This window comes from Bactrocera dorsalis, chromosome 5 (assembly GCF_023373825.1).
Source record: "Bactrocera dorsalis isolate Fly_Bdor chromosome 5, ASM2337382v1, whole genome shotgun sequence".
NCBI lineage: Eukaryota > Metazoa > Arthropoda > Insecta > Diptera > Tephritidae > Bactrocera > Bactrocera dorsalis.
The window spans coordinates 38,513,512-38,534,684 of NC_064307.1; the positions used below are offsets into that span (position 1 = coordinate 38,513,512).

Sequence of the window (21,173 nt, forward strand, 5' to 3'; positions counted from 1 at the left end):
ACAAAAAAGTTGTAAGAAATTAAGCTTTTTAGAAAACGTTTTAGAATCGAAAGGGCAAAGTGTGTTCGAGCAACTTCATATTCATATGTATATCTATATTTTCGGTTTAAGCTTTCTGGTCCATATTACAATTTTTGTTGCAGAAGTTAAAACGAACACTAAAAAATTGTTTGTAGCAATTTCTCAGTGGGAATCCGAGCATATGGAACTCTCGCACCAAAGGTAGTGTCTCATTTTCCCTCAAAAATTGCTTTCTAAGCTATCATTAACTCACTTTTGCCGAATGCTTTCTGACCTTCTCATCTTTGCTGATATCATTTTTTGCAAAATGTCCTGCGGCGTCCTTTCCACCGCCTTTTGTCACGTCAAGCGAATATGTTTTATTGTGTGTGAGTGAGTACATTACGAGTAGCTTGGTGGAGGGAAAGTGCGAGCGCTTTATTGATTCATGATTTATTGGAACAAAATGGAAAGGCGATTTGGTCAAAGTGTCATTTTCATTACACGAAATCTTTTTATTGCAGGTCAAAATTGAATTTAGACACCTTTTTCCCACCGAAGTGGCTTCTAGTATAATAAATAGAAAGCAACAAATACATACACATATGTATGTAGTATGTACATATGTATCATTACTATGAAAAACAACTTACCATCAAAAAATTCGAAACTGAGCTTTTGTTTCAATATGAGTAGTTGATATAGTTTTTTCCTGCTCGGTAAACTATTAAAAGTGATGTTGTGATATTTTTCAGTTTAAGTGGCCATATCTAGATACATACTTATGTATTACATTATTTGGTCAAGAAAAAATTCTTTATTTTTGTGGCTAATGGAAAGTGGTATTTAGTACAGAAAGAATGATTTTTCAATAGGGACGCTATAAAAGTACACAAAAAGGGACTGCAAACGCCGCCATACTTTTTCCCGCTCTTTTGATATTTCTCTTCAGTAAGATTTGCCATTTCATCGTGGAAATATATACGATCCATCATCGAGTCGAAATTATTAAAATTTATTACCGAAATTCGGAGTCAATGCCCTCAACTTTAAGAGCGCTACGTCCAATTTATGGTCGTCATAATCATTCTGGCAGATCAACTATTGAGCGTCTAGTGGAAAAATTTGAATCCACAGCACAGTTCAAAATGTTCCCGTGCTAAGAAGTGATCATAGTGTCGCGAATATTGCTTCCGCTAACGCATCAATTGAGGAAGACCCAAATCAGGAAGCAATCCACACGTACTCCATGGGTCACCATTGTATTTCGAAAAAATTATGGTTTGGTGCGGCTTATGGGCCAGCGGCGTCATTGGGCCGAACTTCTTCAGTAATGATTAAGACCGGCACGTTACTGTGAATGGGAATCGCTACTGCTCCATGATAACCGAATATTTTTGGCCCGAATTGGCTGATATGGACTTGGAAAATATGTGGTTCCAACAGGACGGTGTTCCTGGTTCCTTAGTATATGGTATTGGGGAGAAATAGATATTTTCAAAACAAAAAACTCGTACAATCGATTTTCAGAAGATTTTCTTGACGAGAATTTTACACCTGCAAAATCAGTTGCCATAGTTTCAAATTATAAAGTGAGTCTCTATCAATTTGTATAAACTGGAGTTTTCTTAATGGAACGAAATGTTTCTCCTCCCGGTCAACGCTAGCAGTTGTGGGCGATTACTTCCTTCAAACAATTGTTGAAAGTACAGGTCCGAATTAAATGTTTCGCCGTAGAGTAGAGGAGCAGCTTATAGTAGATGGTTCCTTGCCAATCCCACCAAACACATATTAAAACCTTCCTTACCATGAGCTCTGGCTCGGTCGCCGTTTACCTGGATCACCTCGATTGGGCCATGACTGTTTTCGCTTGACATTTTCATTAGTGATCCTCTTATTACAACCAGTAATTCAGCATTCAATCGATTTTGTTGCAATTAAACAAAGATTTACAGATGACAATTGCTTCCATAAAGCTTTCTTGCGTTAACTCGTATGGTGCCCATACATCAAGCTTCTTTTGCTTCCAAACTGGGTTTAATGAAATGTCTACATAACGAGAAATCGAAACAATGTTTGATGATGATCGGACTCGACGATTTCCATTATTGTATCAAAAATATTTGCTACAATTTGCCCTCTAAAGACTAGTATAACTTTTACATCACAATTACCCGAATAGAATCGGCGAAACAGAAATTTTCTGTAATTAATTAAATGTTGCAGTATTAGAACAATAAGCATTCCACATTCTAACCTGCATTTTCTTTTTTGTCGAAGAGCAACTGTAAAATAAGGCGTCTTTTATCTTTCCAGTTATTAATCTTTGACGCGTGCTCAAACAATATTGAGTCAAGCAATCGCAAACCATCTTAGACGACTTTTTAGTATGAAATCTTAACTTTCCAACGCCGTAAAGCGTGACCCTATCGAATCTATTGAAAAAAAAATATATTTAATTTTACTAGACCTTAAATTTTGCATGGAGACATTAGTTACAAAAATAACAAAGCGAAATGTTACATAAGGCTAACAAAAAACAAAAATGCAAACACATATTTTTTACTCCTTATCTCGCCCAACGCTCCAAACTGAAACTCAACCAATAAAAGTGGCGAGGTAAACTTCCATGACACTGTCGTATTGTTGTCACAAAGGCCAATTTAAATAAATTACCCTTCGTCGTTTTAACAATCTTGCTTCTGGTTCATTTAATTCGTAAACACTTTTCTTTTGTCGCCATTGTCATCGTGGTATGGCGCTAAGTACTCTTTCTTCCGAATTACTCATTTAAATATTTTATTTGCCATCGCCTTGCGGTTTCCTCTAAAACGCCACTCGGCACTTCTAATGCTCGCAGTCGCTTTGCGTTTACACTGCCATAATTTTTTTTATATAACGGAATATTTGTTAAACATATTTAAAAATAAAATATGCAAATATGTACTTAGATATTCATAGAGTTTGTCGCATCAGCATTGTGACTTACTTATACATATGTATATGTAAATATTTGTTGTGCTTCGAATATGGAGCGATTAAAACTGAAATAATCATAATCGTAATAAAAAGTACTTATTTGTCTTTTTAAATTTGTATGCGTTTCGTTTAATGTCATTTGTGCCATGGTTGGATAGTATAGTGTATACATATATTTATTAATTTTTTTGTGATCGATATAAAGATACAAATTTGCGCCTATAACCTTAAGGAATAAATGTACAGAAATAAGGGAAAGCGTTACAACAGAGCGTCGTCGACGATAGTGGAAAAGCATTCCTCTGCAAATTGTTGAATCAATGTTGTTTCAAAGAAATCCCCTGGGTCCCAATACATTTGTGCCAACTTTTCGAAACAGTTGTTAAAGTCAATTTCCGGAATGTCCTTAAACGTGCGTAGTGATTCACGCTTAATGTCTTCAATGGACTCAAAACGGTTTCCCCGGAACAGTCGTTAAAGTTTGATGAATAGTCAGAAGTCACACGGAGCTAAATACGGTAACAGCGGCAGTCTGGCCGGTCGGAAGGAAATCGCAATGCCCACACCACGATAATCGCAGAAAGCTCTCAACATAACCTTGACGTTTGACCTGCTTTGACGTGTTTTTTTTCCGGGTCGCAAGCATAGATCCAAGACTCATCGCCAGTAATAATATGGTACGTATCATCACATGCTGGTGACTGGTGGTGAAAAAAGTTTTGTAATTTTCACTGATTTCACAGTAAGTAAGCAATATACGTGGCTGCGCCTGTATATGAAGTGAATTGGAAGTCATTACGTGATTTTCGGAAATCTTGCTCTATATAAATAAAGCAGGCACCCTGTCTTGCCAGTGTTTAGGTGACTCTGACGACGTGATGTGATGTGATTTGAAAGTTACAAGATGACTTCAGGAGACGTGAGCTGCCAGCTAGCACTATATAAATAAAGCAGGCACCCTGTCTTGCCAGTGTTTAGGTGACTCTGACGACGTGATGTGATGTGATGTTAATCGTCGATTTTCAAGCACCAAATTCTTTATTTTATTGACGTGTTGATCATTGGTCGTTGTTGATGGCCTTCCTGCACATGGTTCGTCGTGAACGAGTTCTCGATGCTCTTTGAATAATTGCACCAATCAAAAAAAATTTTCGCGACAAACAATTATCACTGAAGGTCATTTTTACTTTCTGGACGTTTCGGCACCAGAAATTTGATTCCGAACACAAAATTTTATGGAATTTATTTGTTGAATAATTTCACTAATCGTAAAAATCGCCGGTTGTATTTTTGTACTTGAGAAAAGCGTATGCTAAACACTAGTGAATATTTTTTGCTCACATTTGTATAATGTTAACTAAATCTCTTAATTTATTCTTGAGAAATCGATAACGGACCACAAATACAACAAATTTACTTTTTTTCTATAGTGAATAAATAAATAAACTGAGCAGAGATGTCTTTACTTTGAGGCCAATAACTTTAAACCGATTAAACGAAATCGCATTAAGCTTTGACCATATTCTGATTAATATTAATACTATAAGAGATGGTCAGTTCAAACTTCTATCACTTTTCTAATATAGTTGGCTCGAACTTATTCTTAATTCTCCATAATTTTCTGTTCGAAGGTCTCACTTATTTGCGTTATTTACAAGCGACTTCGCACAACGCCACAATTTTCCAAAGATATTAAATCACACGACCTTGGAGGCCCAGCCACAGACCCACGACACGAGATAATGCTTTCACTAAAGTTTCCTTCAATAAAATGATTTTCGTTGACTTTATGGTATAGTCTGCCTTCATTTTTTACATGAGCTGTATTTTGTAAGCACTAAGGATCTATTTCGATACTCTGCTCCACAGCAGAAATAGCATTTTTTGCGCATACTGTAGGCCGTCTATGAAGATTCGCATTGTTCAATAGAGCAAAATTGGTGCGAAACCTATCCAATGTTCCTCGAATTACTGACTCTGCTGGGCTGTTGTTCGACAGAATGTTTGGTAAGAAATTCGCTCGATTTTCAAACGTTGTTTCGGAGTAGATTTACCCCATTATACACCCATTATATTTATTTTTTTTTAATGTATTTACTTCTTCTCAGAAATTGTCCTAAATAGCATTTGGCCTGACCGAAACTTTAATAAATATATTACGGAAATATTATTATTAAAGAGTTTTGTATTTGTCATTAAAAATTACTGCTATATTTAACAACCTTCTGGGTTAGACAGAATATACTTGTATATATGTATATGTACATATATACATGCATACATATACATAACTACGAATGTGTGTCATAGACATAGCTTGGTTGCGCTATATGCCATGTGCAACTGACGAAACAATATTTTTCTAAATCGGCTTTAGGTCATAAAAAATAATAGGTTCTATGCAACTCCAGCTGGAAAAAGTTTGAGTTCAGAACGTTGTCTATTGTATACCAGTAAACCAATGCGTTGTGACAAACAAATATCATATATTTATAAGAATTTCAGAAACTATTATGCTATTAACTGCACAAAGGTATATTAAAAACCATGCAAGCATGTTTCTCATAAATTTATTGTTTAAAAATATGTAGATACATACATATATAAATAAGTATTATACTTCAAAGTTATATATTTTCCTTTAATTGATTAACTTGTTTAATTTAGAATATACTATATGTTCGAAATTATTTTTTTTTTTTATCTGTGAGTGTAAGAAGAGAAGAAATATCCAGTTATAAATTCGTTCGTCTTCAATTACATGACATAGTCTATTATTATTGTTTTTATATAGTATACGTATGTATATACGAGTACTATAAAGAAAAATCACAAATAAACAGAGCTTTTATCTTTCAGAAGCTTGTGTTGCCTGGGTAAACTCTTCCTACCAGAAAGTATGTAGAAATGTGGTGTCGCTGCCATTTCTTTCGCTCGCTTGGAACCGTAACAGATTGCGCGGTGCGTTCAACTCGCGTTAAGATGCTTCTTTACAACGTTTCCACATACTGTTTGCCTGCTATGGAACACATGCTGTGACAATGTTACCGATGCCGAGCGCTCTGATAGTGAGCACACATTCACCAACAACTTTATTTGTTTACTGATGCCGACAATAAGGATGCGCACGATGATGATGATGATGGCCCTGCTAATACTCGTTGATGATTTTGGTACGACTTCCTATTCTTATCACAAACAACACATGCCTCGGCCAGAGCGAACAGAGTGACGAAATAAAGAGGCAATATTTTTGGGGTTTAAGCAAAAAACATATGAGTAGCGCTTTAAATATTCCCCTTCACCAAGGCGTCAGAAAAGGAAAAAAAATAATAACTTTCAAATAGAATTTGCGAATGAAAAGTATGTAACTGTGTATGTGTAATGTATAATTTCAAAAATTATAATTTGGAGTCAATTACGAGGTATGACAGTTAAGTAATGAGACTGATTCCATAAAATCCATATACAATATTTGAAAATTATTCTACAACTCTGCCTTCAAAGTAGTCCCGTAGGGCAGCTATACAGCGATTCCAGCGCGTTTTCCATGCTTCGTAACATTTCTGGAACGCTTCGACTGGAATGTCAGCGAGTACCCTCGTCACGGCCGCCTGGATACCCGTAATCGTCTCAAAATGGATTCCTTTGACCACCGATTTTGTTTTAGGAAACAAAATAAGTCGCAAGGTGAGATGTCGGGCGAATAAGGCGGCTGTTGCAACATGGCGTTCCCTTTACGAGGGCTGTCCGATAAATAACCGACCTAACCATGATGCACGCGACTTTTTCAAAATTATTTTTTTTATTTTTCTACATAGTCACCTTGTAACTCCACACACTTCTCCCAGCGATGCTCCCATCTCTGCAACCCTTCCAAATAGTACTTGGCGTCTTTGTCTGCAAAATTGCCTCCTCATTTGACGAAAATCTCTGGCCGCCGAGCGCAGTTTTAAGTTGAGGAAACAAAAAAAAAGTCGCTTGGTGCTAGATCCGGTGAATAAGGTGGAAGGTCAAGCAGTTCGAACCGCAATTCGTGGATTTTCGCCATGGCGAGTGTTGAGGTGTGAGATGGTGAGTTGTCTTGGTGGAACAAGACTTTCTTTATTTGCAAATGTGGCCGATTTTTCGAAATTTCTTCCTTTAGCTTGTCCAATAATGATGCGCAGTATGCTCCTGTTATAGTTTTTCCTTTTTCAAGATAGTCGATAAATAATTCCATGGATGTCCCAAAAAACACTCGCCATCACTTTCCCAGCCGAAGATTTTTTTGGGGCAGGTTCCCCCTTTTAAATCCACTGTTTAGATTGGTTTTTTGTTTCGGGCGTATAATGATGAATCCAAGTTTCGTCTACAGTTATCAATCGGCGCCAAAACTCGGTCTTATTGCCTCTAAACTGAGCCAACAGAGCGCTGGAAATGTTCATGCGCGCACGTTTGTGGTCTGGCGTAAGCAAACGCGGCACCCAACGCGCGGACAGCTTTCTCATGCCCAAATCTTGGTTTAATATGTGACAAACAGTTTCTTTTGACATCTTCATAACCTCAGCTATTTCCCTAATTGATGAACTTTAGCGATGTTATCGTTAATGGTTACAGTTTTTGGACGCCCAGGACGTTTATCATCATCCAAGCTCCTGCGACCACGTTTAAATTCAGCTGCCCAAAATTTTACGGTGGTAAACGATGGTGCAGAGTCACCATACACAGAGTCCAACTCATCTTTGATTTGTGAAGGCGTATTGCCTTTCAAAAATAAAAATTTAATTACAGTTCGATATTCAACTTTTTCCATTTTGGGGAAATCACCGAAATAGACTCACAAAAACGACTGTCAACAGATAATTGCGCAAGATAAATTTCTGAAATTTTGGCGAGTAGCTATTATAATATGCACAATTTGAAGTAGAAACTTTTTTTTCAGATGTGCCGCTAGCTTCACGTTGAGGTCGGTTATTTTTCGGACAGCCCTCGTAGAGGCCAAATACTGGGACACGCTGAGGGCGGCGTGGCGCGTTGACATGATGAAGGATCCAGTTACGAGCGATGTCTGGGCGCACTCTGTTGACTTGTTTTGGCAATGTTTCGAGTACTTGGCAATAGTAGACAGTTTTCCCCGGTGGAACAAGTTCTTCGTGGACGATTCCACGGCTATCAAAGAAAGCAATAATCATCGTTTTCACCTTCGACTTGCTCATGCGAGCTTTTTTCGGGCGTGGGGCGCGCGGAGACGAAGCTGTTTCGCCCAATCTGGAGAACCAATAACTTTACCACACCGTTAGTTCTGCTTTCTCTAGACTGGATAAGGCTGCGAAGCTAATGGGTCTGGTAGTGAATGAGAGCAAAAAATACTATATCTCCTGTCCTCAAACAAACAGTCGTCACTTCCGCGTTTTGGTCTCACTGTTGACAGTCACTACTTCGAACTCGTCATATTGCAAATAGCGTTAAGGGTCTACATGGGTTTCCTGGGGTAAAATACGGCATTTTTTCAGTAATTTTTTCTCAAATAAAAAATGATATAATTTATTAGAATTTTTATTGTTTCAAACATGGACGAAGACAACCACTGATGAGTCGGCGTTACTAGTTTTTGAGTAAAAGGTTATGTTGAAGATTTATGGTTCTCGGCGCATTGGCAACAGTGAATACGGCAGTCGATGGAACGATGACCTGTACGAGATATACGACGTGAAAGCAGTGAGAAAAAATTTTAATTTTTTCTGACCAGCGTAATCGATTTGCAGCAGCCGGCGTGGCTTTTGATTCAGGCCACGAAGTAAGATAACTTACGCGCATTCGCCGGTCTTGTCAGTTGAAAGGTGCAATATAAACTGCCAGCTGAAATAGCTTCGAATAATGTACGCTTCCTCTATGGCTAAAGAGGTGGACCGTGAATTATCTGAGGGATCAGCAATCAGTCGTACTATTTCAAAGTTCGATGGTTCTTGCTACTGCTTAAGTTCCACATTTCCAAACTCCTTCACCCAGAAGAGTAAATATCCATCACCTCATACGCGGTAAATCATAGGGCTGCAAGCCAAGAATTATCAAGGTCTCACCATGATCGTGATACCGATTATTACGTATAGGGCGATGGCTTGGCCTTCAAAAGCATCGCGGACTTCGGTAGGACTTCAACTATCGAAGCTGTAAGGACTTGGCTCCATCTGCGCGTCGGGTGGAATGCGTACGTCTCCGACGGTTTCACCTAGTAATCAATCAATTAGCCAAACATTTCAAACGCCAAACGCTTTCAATGACTGCAGTAAGGTTTGGCAGAATTTTTTTATAATCTCGCACCAGCAAATGAAAACCCTCAGTGTTGAAATACCACCGACTCTTCTTCGGAGAGTATTACCAAAATGGTGAACTTCACTAGGAAGACTAAAGCTACCATTGGGAGTAAGGCTAAATGGAATGGTTACACGCTCGTTCTATTGCTAAAGGATAACACAATCAAGTAGTACACTGGCGGCCCAAAAATGTCGGAGGGAGTTGGTGCAGGATTCGCAGAACCACTTACCAAACTCTCCCTACCTGTGGAAAATTTTTCGAGCATCTTCCAAGCAGAAGTTTTTGCTATAAGTCGGTGTGTTAGTCCTCATACCATAAATAAGCTGCTCCGAAGGTTGAGAGAATTATTTGCAACAAGACCAAGGCAATTTGCTAACCTCAACTGATACAAAAATTCAATCAATATCCATCCCAAGAAACAAATTTTGGCTACTTCTGCAACATAGAGCCGGAAATTCCCGAACAACAGCTGATTGACTGCACAGCAGTCTTCAGACGGTTGTCCCATTTAGCTAATACCAAAAATGGGCAAATGGGGTTGGTGATGCGAATATATAGCCTATCCCTCCCAAACGTCAACCTCACCTTCGCGCGGTACCCCCTGTTCACTACAAACGACGCTCTGACTACCGAGAAAAGCCGGTATAACCTTAGCACCTGCGAGGAGAAAATTCCTACGCCATTGCCTGCCTAAAGGCGAAACCAGCAGCCCCGGAACTAGGCTCGGATGCAGAGGACTAATCAGCTACTCATCTTAAACCCTCTGATTACCGAAACCGAAGTAAACAAAGTGAAGATTAAGAACAAAATATACATACATATATGTATGTACATATGTATATTATAGGGTCTCCGACATTTCCTTCAGGGTGAAGTTCATTGGAATATGGAATATGACTTGTTCAGGGTACAAAATTTAAATCAAAATACTATGTTTTTAGTATTATATCTCCCAGATATTTTGTGAACTCTTAAATAAAATCTAGCAACATTTATTATATCAGTAAAAATTAACGCATAAGCAAATATAATATACATAAATACAATTACGCTTAAAATTATCAAGAAAAAAACAGAAATTTTCATTCCATTGTCATATCATCTGGTATTTCTGAATCTTCAATTGTGCGGCTCGCCGGTATATAAACTTTAAAAGCAAATTTAGATTTCACAAAAGATCCTGTGTTAAGCACCGTGCAACCATGTTGTGTTGTTGAGAAACTTTGGCATGAATCGCCAATAACAACCAAATCGGGCAATGGGTACAACCACAAAGCTGAATCAAAATCCCAATGCACGGGCATAGCAATCGGGTGTATAGGCGTTAAATGATTTTGACATATCAAGGTACGCGCGAAATGTTGTTCGATATTATCTGTGTCAGGCGGGAAGTGTAGCGTGTTGCGGCAGAACTTTGCCATTAAATCCAATCGACAAACGACAATTTGTTGTGTACAATACTGCAGCCGACAAGGGTTAGTTGCTAAAATTGTCCGTGGCCATGCTTTACGCAAACCAGTTGCGAGCGTTTCAGGTAGTGAGGCACGCGGCAAAATATTTGGAGCTGTTGGGTCTTCACAAGAAGGAATAATTATCAAATCCGTTTGCTTTTTCAACTGATCGCATCCAGCCGCTAATGAGCCCAGTGCAGTTAAATTTTGAGATAATGAATGGTAATTGCTATTTGACGCAGCGAATGGTCCCATTAGGACTATAGCAACAGGTGGGCATGAATCATAACCCACAAATAACATACGCAATCTGTCTAAAACTACTGGGTTGTCTAGACGAATATCTGACAGAAAAACAAGTGTAGCCTCAGTATTTGTACTTTCCAGCTCTTGTAGGCGTGTGGAATATTTTAGTAACTTCACCGATTCTCCACCCCAACTATTTTGTGTACCAAAAAATGCCCTGGAACTAGTCGCTGCCTCCGCAGGTGGAAACCCTAAGCCATCAACTGCAATCAAATAAGTTTAATACAAACATTATTTAAATTATCGTTCAGCATACTGACCTTTAAGGATGCCATTATTGTATGAACCTTCAGCTAAGACGAAACATCCCTCACAAAAGAAACCAGAGTGGAAACGTGTTCCACTTAAGTCCAATTCAATACTACCCGTAGGATCTTCTATGTAAAATTTTCCTTCTTTCAGCTGTGTCAATAGACCGAGTATAACTGCTTCTTTTACCGATGATGTTGCAAGCAAGTTCTCTGCATATTGCAATTTGAATTTTTTCACTTGGGACTCTACTGAAATTCCTCCCTGTATTATAGCTGGAGCAAACAACTCGTGACGCAATGTCTTTTGCAGTAACATTGCATATCTCTCTCGCACATGTCCTGCTTTTAAAGCTGGACGTGTCAATATGGTGCGTAAATTCTTATTTGGCTCGAATTTTTTGTTTTGTGCATTGTAGTGGTAGCGTGGCACTTTGAACGCATCGATAACCGAAAAAATTGTCTCACCCTCGTCCAAACCTACACGATTTATTTCATTGATAGCTTTTTCCAGAGCTCCTCGCTCCACTTGTGTCGTCTGTAAACGTTGACCTTGCAAGTTTTCAGTGATAACAGTCAACCATTTTTCACGTTCTCCATCATCGAATGGAAGAAGTTGCTCCGCCAAATAAGCACTATTTTCAGACCGTATAAGAAATCCGCTTAGTTTGAAGGAACTTGTTATTTTTCTTTTAAGCTTCGTTATATCATCCATTTTGTTGAATACTTTTCAATATTGAATCTGTTTTAAGTTATGTGAATTATAAAATTAATGTGTTCAGACAAAAGGTTTAATATTTACATTCAAGAAAGTGGCGCCAAAAATATGAGGAAAAAGTGCGACCAAAACGATAACCTGAGCTTTTATAAGTTAATATACAAAGTATACTTTTTAATTTATTACAGAATGCTTTATTAATTTACTATCAAATCAAAGCCAGTAGTATGTAATATAAATACAAATTTAAATAAATTTGTTTCAGTAAATGTTGTGTATTTAAAGAAATTGATTTTCTATTTATAAATGGACATCACTACTTTTCCAATTTGTCAGCACTGTTTCACAGCTGTTTTATATACATATGATTGCATACAAAAGCAAAGAAAATTGCATATTAAACAATTTATACGAAAGATTCACAACTTTTGGCGAGATATTTGTTAACTCTTAAAATGTTGGAAACTTGTCAAAGGCGTCACATGCTACTAGGGCTCAGCCTATTAGTGGCTGCAACAGTTATAGTTCTCATTATCGAGTCGCGTTTTCCTGACAGTGAGAATACTCGACGCTCGCGAGCTCAGCAGTTCGTCATCGAAAACAATTCCACATGCTGGCAGCGCGAAGAATATAGTGTCATACAGGAATGTCATCCGTGCACCGAATTTGATATTGTAAGCAAAAGCCTTGGTGTATGCATACACACGCACTACAAGGAAGTTCTACGTTGTAAAAGTGGAGAAACTGTGACGCGTAGCTGTGATCGTGTCGCGCTTATCGACCAGCGTAATTTCATTAAATTTGAGATTACATGCTTCTGTATAGGCTCACTTAGCTACCTGGTTTCATATGCCAGAGATCGAATATTATCACGAAGAACGCATTTAAAAATTGAACGACAATTGAATCGCATGCAATAACATTAAGAGGTTTGTCTACGATTGAAACTCCGAACTCAAATTCTAATAACAACTGACGTTTTACACATTTCAGTAATGCAGCTTTAGGCTACTGGGATATGAATGTGTATGTATTAAAGTTATGAGATTTTAACGATAAGTTAAGTGTATTAAGAATAATTTGTTACGAACGTAATACTGATTAAATTTTAAGAATGCTACTTCCTTATTCTTGATTAAAATTAATAACGATATCATCTTAAAAATGGTTAATTACGGTATTCTATATTAAATTTAAACTTTTATTTAAGTGAATAGAAATATGTTTTTGTGGTGTTTATGTAAATGTGTGCACATATATTTGTATAATAATAATATAAAAGCTTCCAAAAGGGATGCTAACTATAAATTTACTAAATGGAATGCATTCTAGGTTATATAAGAATAAGTAAGATTGTAAATTAAGTATAGTTCAATTAACATTTTCGAATAAAATAAATTTAAAGAGACATTTCGTCCATAACATAATACGTTCGAACACAAAAATTCGATATTCTCTACTTCCGACGTACGAGTAATGTTTTTGTAACCTATTCTAGGATAACAGTTTGCAACTTTCAATGAATTAATTTGAGTGCATAGAAGGTGCTTCAATAGCTTGGTATAAGTTGATATTGCTCTTCGATATCTTTCCTTGGCTCTTTTTTACATGAATAAGTTATTTCCGCCAATCTGGAATTAAATCCGGCTCAACAATCATTGTGGAGGCATTGCTTAGCTGCATAGAGACATTTTCACTGCCCACCATTCCGCTCGAATCCATTGAAGAGTCTTCGCATTTCGAATCCACGCTGTTGCCATTTCCGCTCTTCAAAGAATTATCTGTCATTGGTAGCGGTTTAGCTACGCCTATACGCACTACTCCTTTGGGTGCACCCTTTAGTGCTTGAACTGCTTGATCTAAAGAAGCATTTTCCAAATTAATAGAATTGACAAATAACAGACGATCTCCGGGTATAAGACGACCGTCTAATTGTGCTACTCCACCCGGCACTAAAGACCTTATAACAATTAGCGTGTCGTTTGGATCTAACGGATCTTGGTAGTCTAGTATGGAGAAGCCCAAACCACGATCGCCCTTGACCAGTTCTATTATCTGCGGCTCGGACGACCACATTGCAAGTCCTGTAAGTGGCTCTAGTGAGCGAGATTTCAGCTTGTTGAACGAGTCGTCGTTGACCGAACCTGCAGTGGCCAAGCTGCCATCGGATTTGGCTTTCACCAAACGATCAGAAGTCGGCATTAAATTCTCAAAATTGCTGCTCAATTTTTTTAAGGTATCATCTGAAAATGGCATTAAAGCATTCTTGCCTCGGCCGCAGACCATGCGTACATCTTGTGGCAACTCCTTGAGTATAGCAACTACTTCCAAATGATTCATTCCAAGCAAACGTTCGCCATTCACTTCCAATAATTCATCACCAGATCGAAGAACACCGTTTACACCAACAGGGCCATCAGCCAATATTGAACGGATATAATGGTGAGGCCGAACTTCACGTCCACCCTCAACATCAACGGTTCCTTCCAAAGAAATTCCTAAACCACCGACTGCAAACTTTTTAATCTGGGCAACTATCACATCAACGTCGGGACCGACAATCTTTTTCCATTTGCGTATGATTTCCTGTTCAACATCTGGAGTTAACTCCGGATCAGTATAGTATTTGTGCCGAGAAATTAATGTTGAATTCTTAGCATGCATTGGTTCCTTTAAATACAAAAGTTAAGTGAAATATCAATAACCACTAACAATTTTACTTACTTCTATTTCAGTTAATTCACTTTCAGACTTGCCAATCGAACCTATAGAAACGTCTGTAGGAATAATTTTGGGTGTGCCATCAATGGAGTCACGTACTGCTATCATTTTTTTGCCCGATCCAAAACTGCTTAAAGTAGTTGTAGGTATTGACGTAGTAGTTGCCGGCGTGACAGCCATAAATGAATCTGGGACGGTGGCTGCTGACAAATTAGAAATACCATCAAAAGACAGGTCATGCGAATCTTCTGCGACGAGTGTCGAATATTGTGTTTTAGCCACAGACGATGTTCGTTGTGATGTGACTGGAGTAATGGGAGAAGGCAAATTAACTCTTGAAGGTGTTGACGGAACACTTGGTATTTTATCATTGGCAGCAATAGCCTGTTGCAATTGTTCGTACTTTGGACCACGTAAGTAACGCTCCAAGCGTAAATTAACTACTTGTCCTGATTTCTTGAGCAGCTCTACCGCTTGGTGATTCGAGAAACCTTGCAACGATTGACCATCCACCTCAATAATGCGATCATTAACGCGAATACGTCCACTCATATCCGCAGCAGATCCTGGTGAAACGCTCTTTACAAATATACCTGAAAGCTCTTCTTTTTCACAGACATACCCAGCTATAGTAATGCCAAGACCATTCATGTCTTTAGTCAATTCAACTTGTAGTTTCTCAGTTTCGGGTAAATCCAAAAATTCAACTAAATCGATAGTCGGTACTGCCATTGGTGGACGTTTAGAAATATCATCCGAACGGTAAATAAATCTTTCATCTTCTGTTGTAGTTTGTGGCGTAGACGCAGTAGAACTTTCTCCGAATATCTCGGGATAACCAGTAGAAATTAAGTACCGTTCTAACTCCACAGGATCCGCTAAAACTCGCGTGGGTACTATAGCACTTCCAGGTTCTAGTGTAAATTGTCCAGGCGATGACTGCTCCATAGGACGCGCCACTACGAGGCGCACGTGCGTACCTGATTGCCGCAGTACTGCTGCCACCTGCTCAGACACCATATCATGCAAGTTTACATCACCGATTTGCAAAATATGATCTCCAGAACGCAAGCGTCCATCACGATCTGCAACCCCACCTGGTAAAATAGTCTTCACAGTCACACCTGATGTGCGTGCACCAATTATGCCGAACCCAAGACCAGTACCATCATTAACCAACTCAATGGCCTGTATTTGGGCATAGTCTGCAGCGAAAAGATCGCTTGTTATTTTGGAATTTTGAGAATGTGGACGACCTTGTTCGTCGGATTCGATTGCTCCCGTCAATACAGAAGGTGTAAGTTGTCCACTCCCTGGACTACTTGGACCCGAATGAGGAGAAAGTGGTGCAGACGAAAAATCATACATAACATCACCGCCGTTAATACTCAACACCAAATTTCCAGCCACGTCGATATCAAAATCATTGGGAAGCATTGATGGATGTTGCGCTAACTGAGCATTTAATTCGGAAAGGGAATCCTGTACGTGAACAATTGTACGAAAAACTGGATCCTGTAATAAATCTAAAATTGTTTTAAGGCTCTCGGCAGTTTGCATTTGCAATTTTGGATCTTCAGATTCATCGATGCCCTTCTTAACAGCTTCGATTTGCTGCAGGGCACTAGAGATGTCCGCTCCCAAATGCATTGTAGTATTGTATATCCGTACAAGCACAAATAAAATATTATAACACGAAAATATTTGATTTTGATCTATACAATTTTCATAGGACAGAAATTTTCCAATTTTTTTCGTTTTTCTTTTGCTTAGCTAATTAAATTTAAACATGTGCTGCCAAGTTTTAATAGAAATAGTATTGCCATTTCCAGCTATTTGCTTTGTTTTTTTCTTTCACCTTTGTACCATTATTCGTAAATATTTGTATAAAAAAATCACTTAAGGCGAATTATACGGGAATTCGCCGTGGTAAGTCATCTTCTATGGGTAACCCTAGTTTTAGAGGTACGATTTTTGATCAAAAAGGTTTGAAAGAAAGCGATAATGGTTATAATGGGTGAGACATTTAACTACAAATGATGATAAGGTACAAAGTTGCTTATAGCAAGCATTGATGTTGGATGATGACAAGTGGCTGCATACATGATTTTATAGGTGTTGCCGCATTCCTGTTGTAGAATTCTGCCGAGTTAACAGTCCTTGACCGGATAAAAATATCCGGTTCCGTTGACCCGACTGTCGTGTGAGCCTTTCCCTCTGCATTGCTCTTTTCAATTGGCTGTAGTGCCTCCATATGCTACAATGCACCAATCCTATATTGTTAAGTCGAAATGGGGTTGCTGATGCCTATAAAAACTCGGGAAAAAGCCGTTTTATGTCTCTGTGTTGAGCCATTTCCTCGAACTTGTTCGGTATAGTAACAATAATTCATAATCTGATTGTTGACGAAAATCACAAAAGTATTTGCTTTCAACGAAAGTCAATTGGTTTGCTCAAATATTCAATATCGAAAATATACATAAATTAGTTTGTAATACCAAATTGGAGCATTCCATTATCAGCCCACATGAATCGCACAGAGCTCGATTACTATGCCGTATTAAATGTGCCTCACGATGCGCCCAAGGAGAGTATAACGTTGGCGTATCGCAAATTGGCCATACAGCTGTGTCCCCATCGCGATCCAAAGTATGAACGGGACTTCGTTCCTCTTTTGGGACCAACACATATGGAACCGTTGTCAACTAATCGCCAATGGGAATATATTAACATGGCCTATGATGTTTTAGGTAATACCAACACCGTTGAAATACAAATATGACACAACATTTATAAGACGTAAAATTGTAGGTAACGATTTGTATCGAGCCATCTACGATCGTTTCGGTGAGGCTGGACTTTTTCAAGGCATTCAGTTGCCTAACGGTTACTTTCCGCCTTATCAATATCATGGTGATCATATGAAAGTATATCATGACGTTTTTGGCAGCTACTCGCCTTACGCAAATATCATCGACATCGTTACAAACCCACCTTTGCTCTATTCTACATTGGAACATGGCATTGGAGTGCGTAAGAAAGACCCACCGGTAGAGAAAATTATTTATCTGGAGTTAGAAGAAGTATTCAAAGGTTGTACGAAATTAATGCACGTCTGGAGGCAAGAGTTCATTGACACGAAAGAAACACGCACAGAGAAACGGTAGAGATAATAATGCAAACAAAATAGTCTATAAACATTATATTTTTGGTTCTTAGAAAGAAAACTCTTAAACTCAAGATACTACCAGGCACCACCCAAGGTACACGATTTTGCTTTAAGGAGGAAGGTGACCGCAGTCCCACGAAAATACCAGCAGATATTATATTTATAACAGCTGATAAGCCACATCATCTATTCGAGCGCAGTCACCATCATGATTTAGTCTATACCCATAACATAAGTTTAAGGGACGCGCTTGTCGGATTTAGCTTCACAATTAAAACATTAGATAAGCGTGCTCTGAAAATAAACGTTTCCGATGTGGTATACCCTGGCTATATGAAAATTATGCCAAAGGAGGGTCTACCAGTTTGTGAAAATTTACCTATTGCTCCTGATATGAGACCCGCTGGATTGAAGAAGAAGAAGTTCGGCGATCTAATTATAAAATTTCAAGGTAAGGCTGAAGTAGGAAATAGATACTCGCAGGGTTATGAGATGCAGTTACATTGGATATATCATATACATCCATATATATGTATATATAATATAACAGTATAAAACGTTTAGAAATCAAGCCAAAGATCACATGTGATATATGTACGTATAGTATGTGCATTAGAGTGGGGTTATTTACAGGGAGGTGAAAAAAAACTGGAAAATTGCGTATGCGGGATCATTCTGAACAACTTTGCCGAAGAGACTATGGGTCTAAAGTAGAGCTTTCGGTAATCGACTAATCGGATTAACCGGTTAGAGCTTTATTCGAATAATAATATTCGGTTTGCACTACCTGGATAGTCGAAAGTCCTCGATTATTCCAATAACCGCTCATTTTTTACTATCAGACTAAGCGTTGTTGTTGTCGACTAGTCGATATTCGAATAAGCGGGTAACTCGAATAGTTTTAAACGACTTTTAAAGACAGTTTTTTTAAGAACGAAATGGCCAAAAAACGGCTGCATTTGAAGAAAAGAGAAAGTGCCGATTCACCTAGACAATGCACCGTGTGGCAAGTCAGTGAAAACGATGGCAAAAATTCATGAATTAGTCTTCTAAATGCTTCTATATCTAATCAATTTTCCAGATCTGGCCCCTCACGAGTATTTTCCATCCTTAGATCTCAAAATAATGCCCACTGGAAAGAAATTTTCGTCGAATGTAGAGGTGATCGCCAAAACTGAGGCATATTTTGAAGAAAGGATAAATCGTACTACAAAAATGGTATCGATAAGCTGGAGGGCCGCAATGAATAGTGTACTACTCTTTAACTAAACTATGTTTGATAAAAAAAAAAACGAATTTTGCCAAAAAAATTAAAAAAATTCTTTTACTATGTAGGCATAGGCTTTCAATTGACTTCTTACATACAAGTACAATGTTGCTCATACGACATGGCATACTATAAGAACATAGTACATTTGATGCATAACTTTACCTGCGCTTAATTTTTAAATGAATATTTTTATGAAAAAAATTATTGCAACCTTTTTCATAGAGCGGAGAATTTCATTTTGAACTATCTTCTCTTCAAAGTAGTAGTTTAATTTTCTTTGAAGATAAAAAAATTATTGTAAATTATCAAAATAATCCCATATAAAATATAGAAGAAGAGTAAAATTAGCCAAGGTTTAAATTGAAAATAAAGAGCTTGTTAATCGAATCTGTTTGTTCGTTCAAAAACAATCAGAAATACTTTCTTTATAGAAATTTAGGCTTGTTTTGCTGTTTTATGATCATAAATCAAGCTTATTCTTTAAAGACTCGTACATAGTTAACGTTTATGTGATTACTTCTAATTGCTGCGTTCTTTTCAGTTGAATATCCGAGAATTATGACACATAAAATGCGGAATATAACTAAGGAATTCTTCGATGAATTGGAAGATTTGGAAGAAGAAGCTGAAGATGCTCCACACCCTATTCACACACTTATGAAAAAGAGAGGAGGAAGAGGCAAACTCTAAGCTGAGAGGCCGGGAGTAACTACTTATACGAGAAATACGCGAACATAACGCTGTTACGTTGTTTTTGGAAAGCTGAATTTATATTTTTATATATGTACATATGTATATCACAAAACTTATAATCGATCGGAAATTTGCAGAAAAAACTTTGTTCTGAAGTAAAACAAAACTTTACACAGTTAAATATTATGGCGTTAAGCAGGGTTGAGAATTTTAGCCGCTGTCTCTTAATTTGCTGCACTATGTCAATGTCGTCGTACAGCTCATCGTTCTATCGACTGCGATATTTGCCATTGCCAATGCGCAAAAGACCATAAATCTTCAGCCGAACTTATCTCTCGAAAACTCGTAACACCGACTCATTAGATGTTGATGATGAATGACTTGTAGAATTTGATCTTTGTGCGTCCAGAGGAGGTTTTACTTCTTAATTGCGTACTCAGTCCGAGGTAGACCCTGTTGACAAGAGTTATTCTGCGTTGGATTTCGAGTCTGACCTTGTTGTTGGTGTTATTTCTGCTTCCAAGATAGACGAAATTATCTACGACTTCGAAACTATGTCAACAGTGACGTGGAAGCCAAGTCGCGAGTGCAATGACTGTTTGTTTGATGACAGAAAATATTTCATCTTGCCCTCGTTCACTACCAGACCCATTTGCCTCGCTTCCTTATTCAGTCTGGAGAAAGCACAGCTAATGACGCGGTTGTTGAGCTCAATGATATCAATATCATCGGCGTACGCCAGCATTTGTACACTCTTATAGAAGATTCTACCTTCCCTATTCAGATGTGAAACGCAAATTATTGTTTTTAGGAATAGATTGAAGTAGTCGCAAGAAATACTTTCGTTGGTAGTCGTCTTGACTGAAACCTCATTTGGTATTGAACGACTCAGAGAGGTCCTCCCCGATCTTGACGAAGCTTTTGGTGTTACTCAACGTCAGTTTACATATCCGTTTGACATTTGGCGCATGGTGAATATCTGGTCGGTTGTTGATTTTCCAGATCTAAAGTCACACTGATAAAACTAAACTAAACTGATTGGACAGTTTGTTGACGTTGGGCTTTAATCTTTCACACAGTATGCTCGTTAGAATCTTATATGCGATGGGAGGCTTATCCCACGGTAATTGGTGCAGTTTTTGGGATCTCCTTTTTTATAGATTGGGCAGAGCACACTTAAATTTCAATCGTCGGGCATGCTTTCGTCCGACCATATTCTACGAAGAAGCTGATGCATGCTCCTTATCAGTTCTTCGCTGCCGTGTTTGACTAGCTCGGCCGGCAATCCATCGATCCCCGCCGCTTTGTTGTTCTTCATGTA

At 38.2% G+C, this 21,173-nt stretch overlaps 4 protein-coding genes across 4 annotated transcripts; 2 read left to right on the top strand and 2 right to left on the bottom strand.

The window, feature by feature from the left end:
- Nucleotides 1–10,223: 10,223 nt before the first annotated feature.
- LOC105225261 (DNA polymerase epsilon subunit 2) lies at nt 10,224–12,173 on the bottom strand. The gene is made up of 2 exons (XM_011203651.4): nt 11,294–12,173; nt 10,224–11,236 (listed from the first exon to the last, which is right to left on the bottom strand). The coding sequence occupies exons 1-2, from the start codon at nt 11,994–11,996 to the stop codon at nt 10,359–10,361; spliced, it is 1,581 nt and encodes a 526-aa protein (XP_011201953.2). The 5' UTR covers nt 11,997–12,173; the 3' UTR covers nt 10,224–10,358.
- Nucleotides 12,174–12,454: 281 nt separating this feature from the next.
- LOC105225263 (protein JTB) lies at nt 12,455–13,171 on the top strand. The gene is made up of 2 exons (XM_011203653.3): nt 12,455–12,928; nt 12,993–13,171. The coding sequence occupies exon 1, from the start codon at nt 12,455–12,457 to the stop codon at nt 12,917–12,919; it is 465 nt and encodes a 154-aa protein (XP_011201955.2). The 3' UTR covers nt 12,920–12,928; nt 12,993–13,171.
- Nucleotides 13,172–13,223: 52 nt separating this feature from the next.
- LOC105225262 (patj homolog) lies at nt 13,224–16,521 on the bottom strand. Its single transcript, XM_011203652.4, has 2 exons — nt 14,724–16,521; nt 13,224–14,669 (listed from the first exon to the last, which is right to left on the bottom strand). Exons 1-2 carry the CDS (start codon nt 16,368–16,370, stop codon nt 13,617–13,619), a joined length of 2,700 nt encoding a protein of 899 aa, XP_011201954.2. The 5' UTR covers nt 16,371–16,521; the 3' UTR covers nt 13,224–13,616.
- A 525-nt stretch (nt 16,522–17,046) lies between these two features.
- Nucleotides 17,047–19,898, top strand: LOC105225302 (dnaJ homolog subfamily B member 13). The gene is made up of 4 exons (XM_049459510.1): nt 17,047–17,470; nt 17,532–17,883; nt 17,940–18,340; nt 19,701–19,898. The coding sequence occupies exons 1-4, from the start codon at nt 17,248–17,250 to the stop codon at nt 19,847–19,849; spliced, it is 1,125 nt and encodes a 374-aa protein (XP_049315467.1). The 5' UTR covers nt 17,047–17,247; the 3' UTR covers nt 19,850–19,898.
- The last annotated feature ends 1,275 nt before the right edge of the window (nt 19,899–21,173 follow it).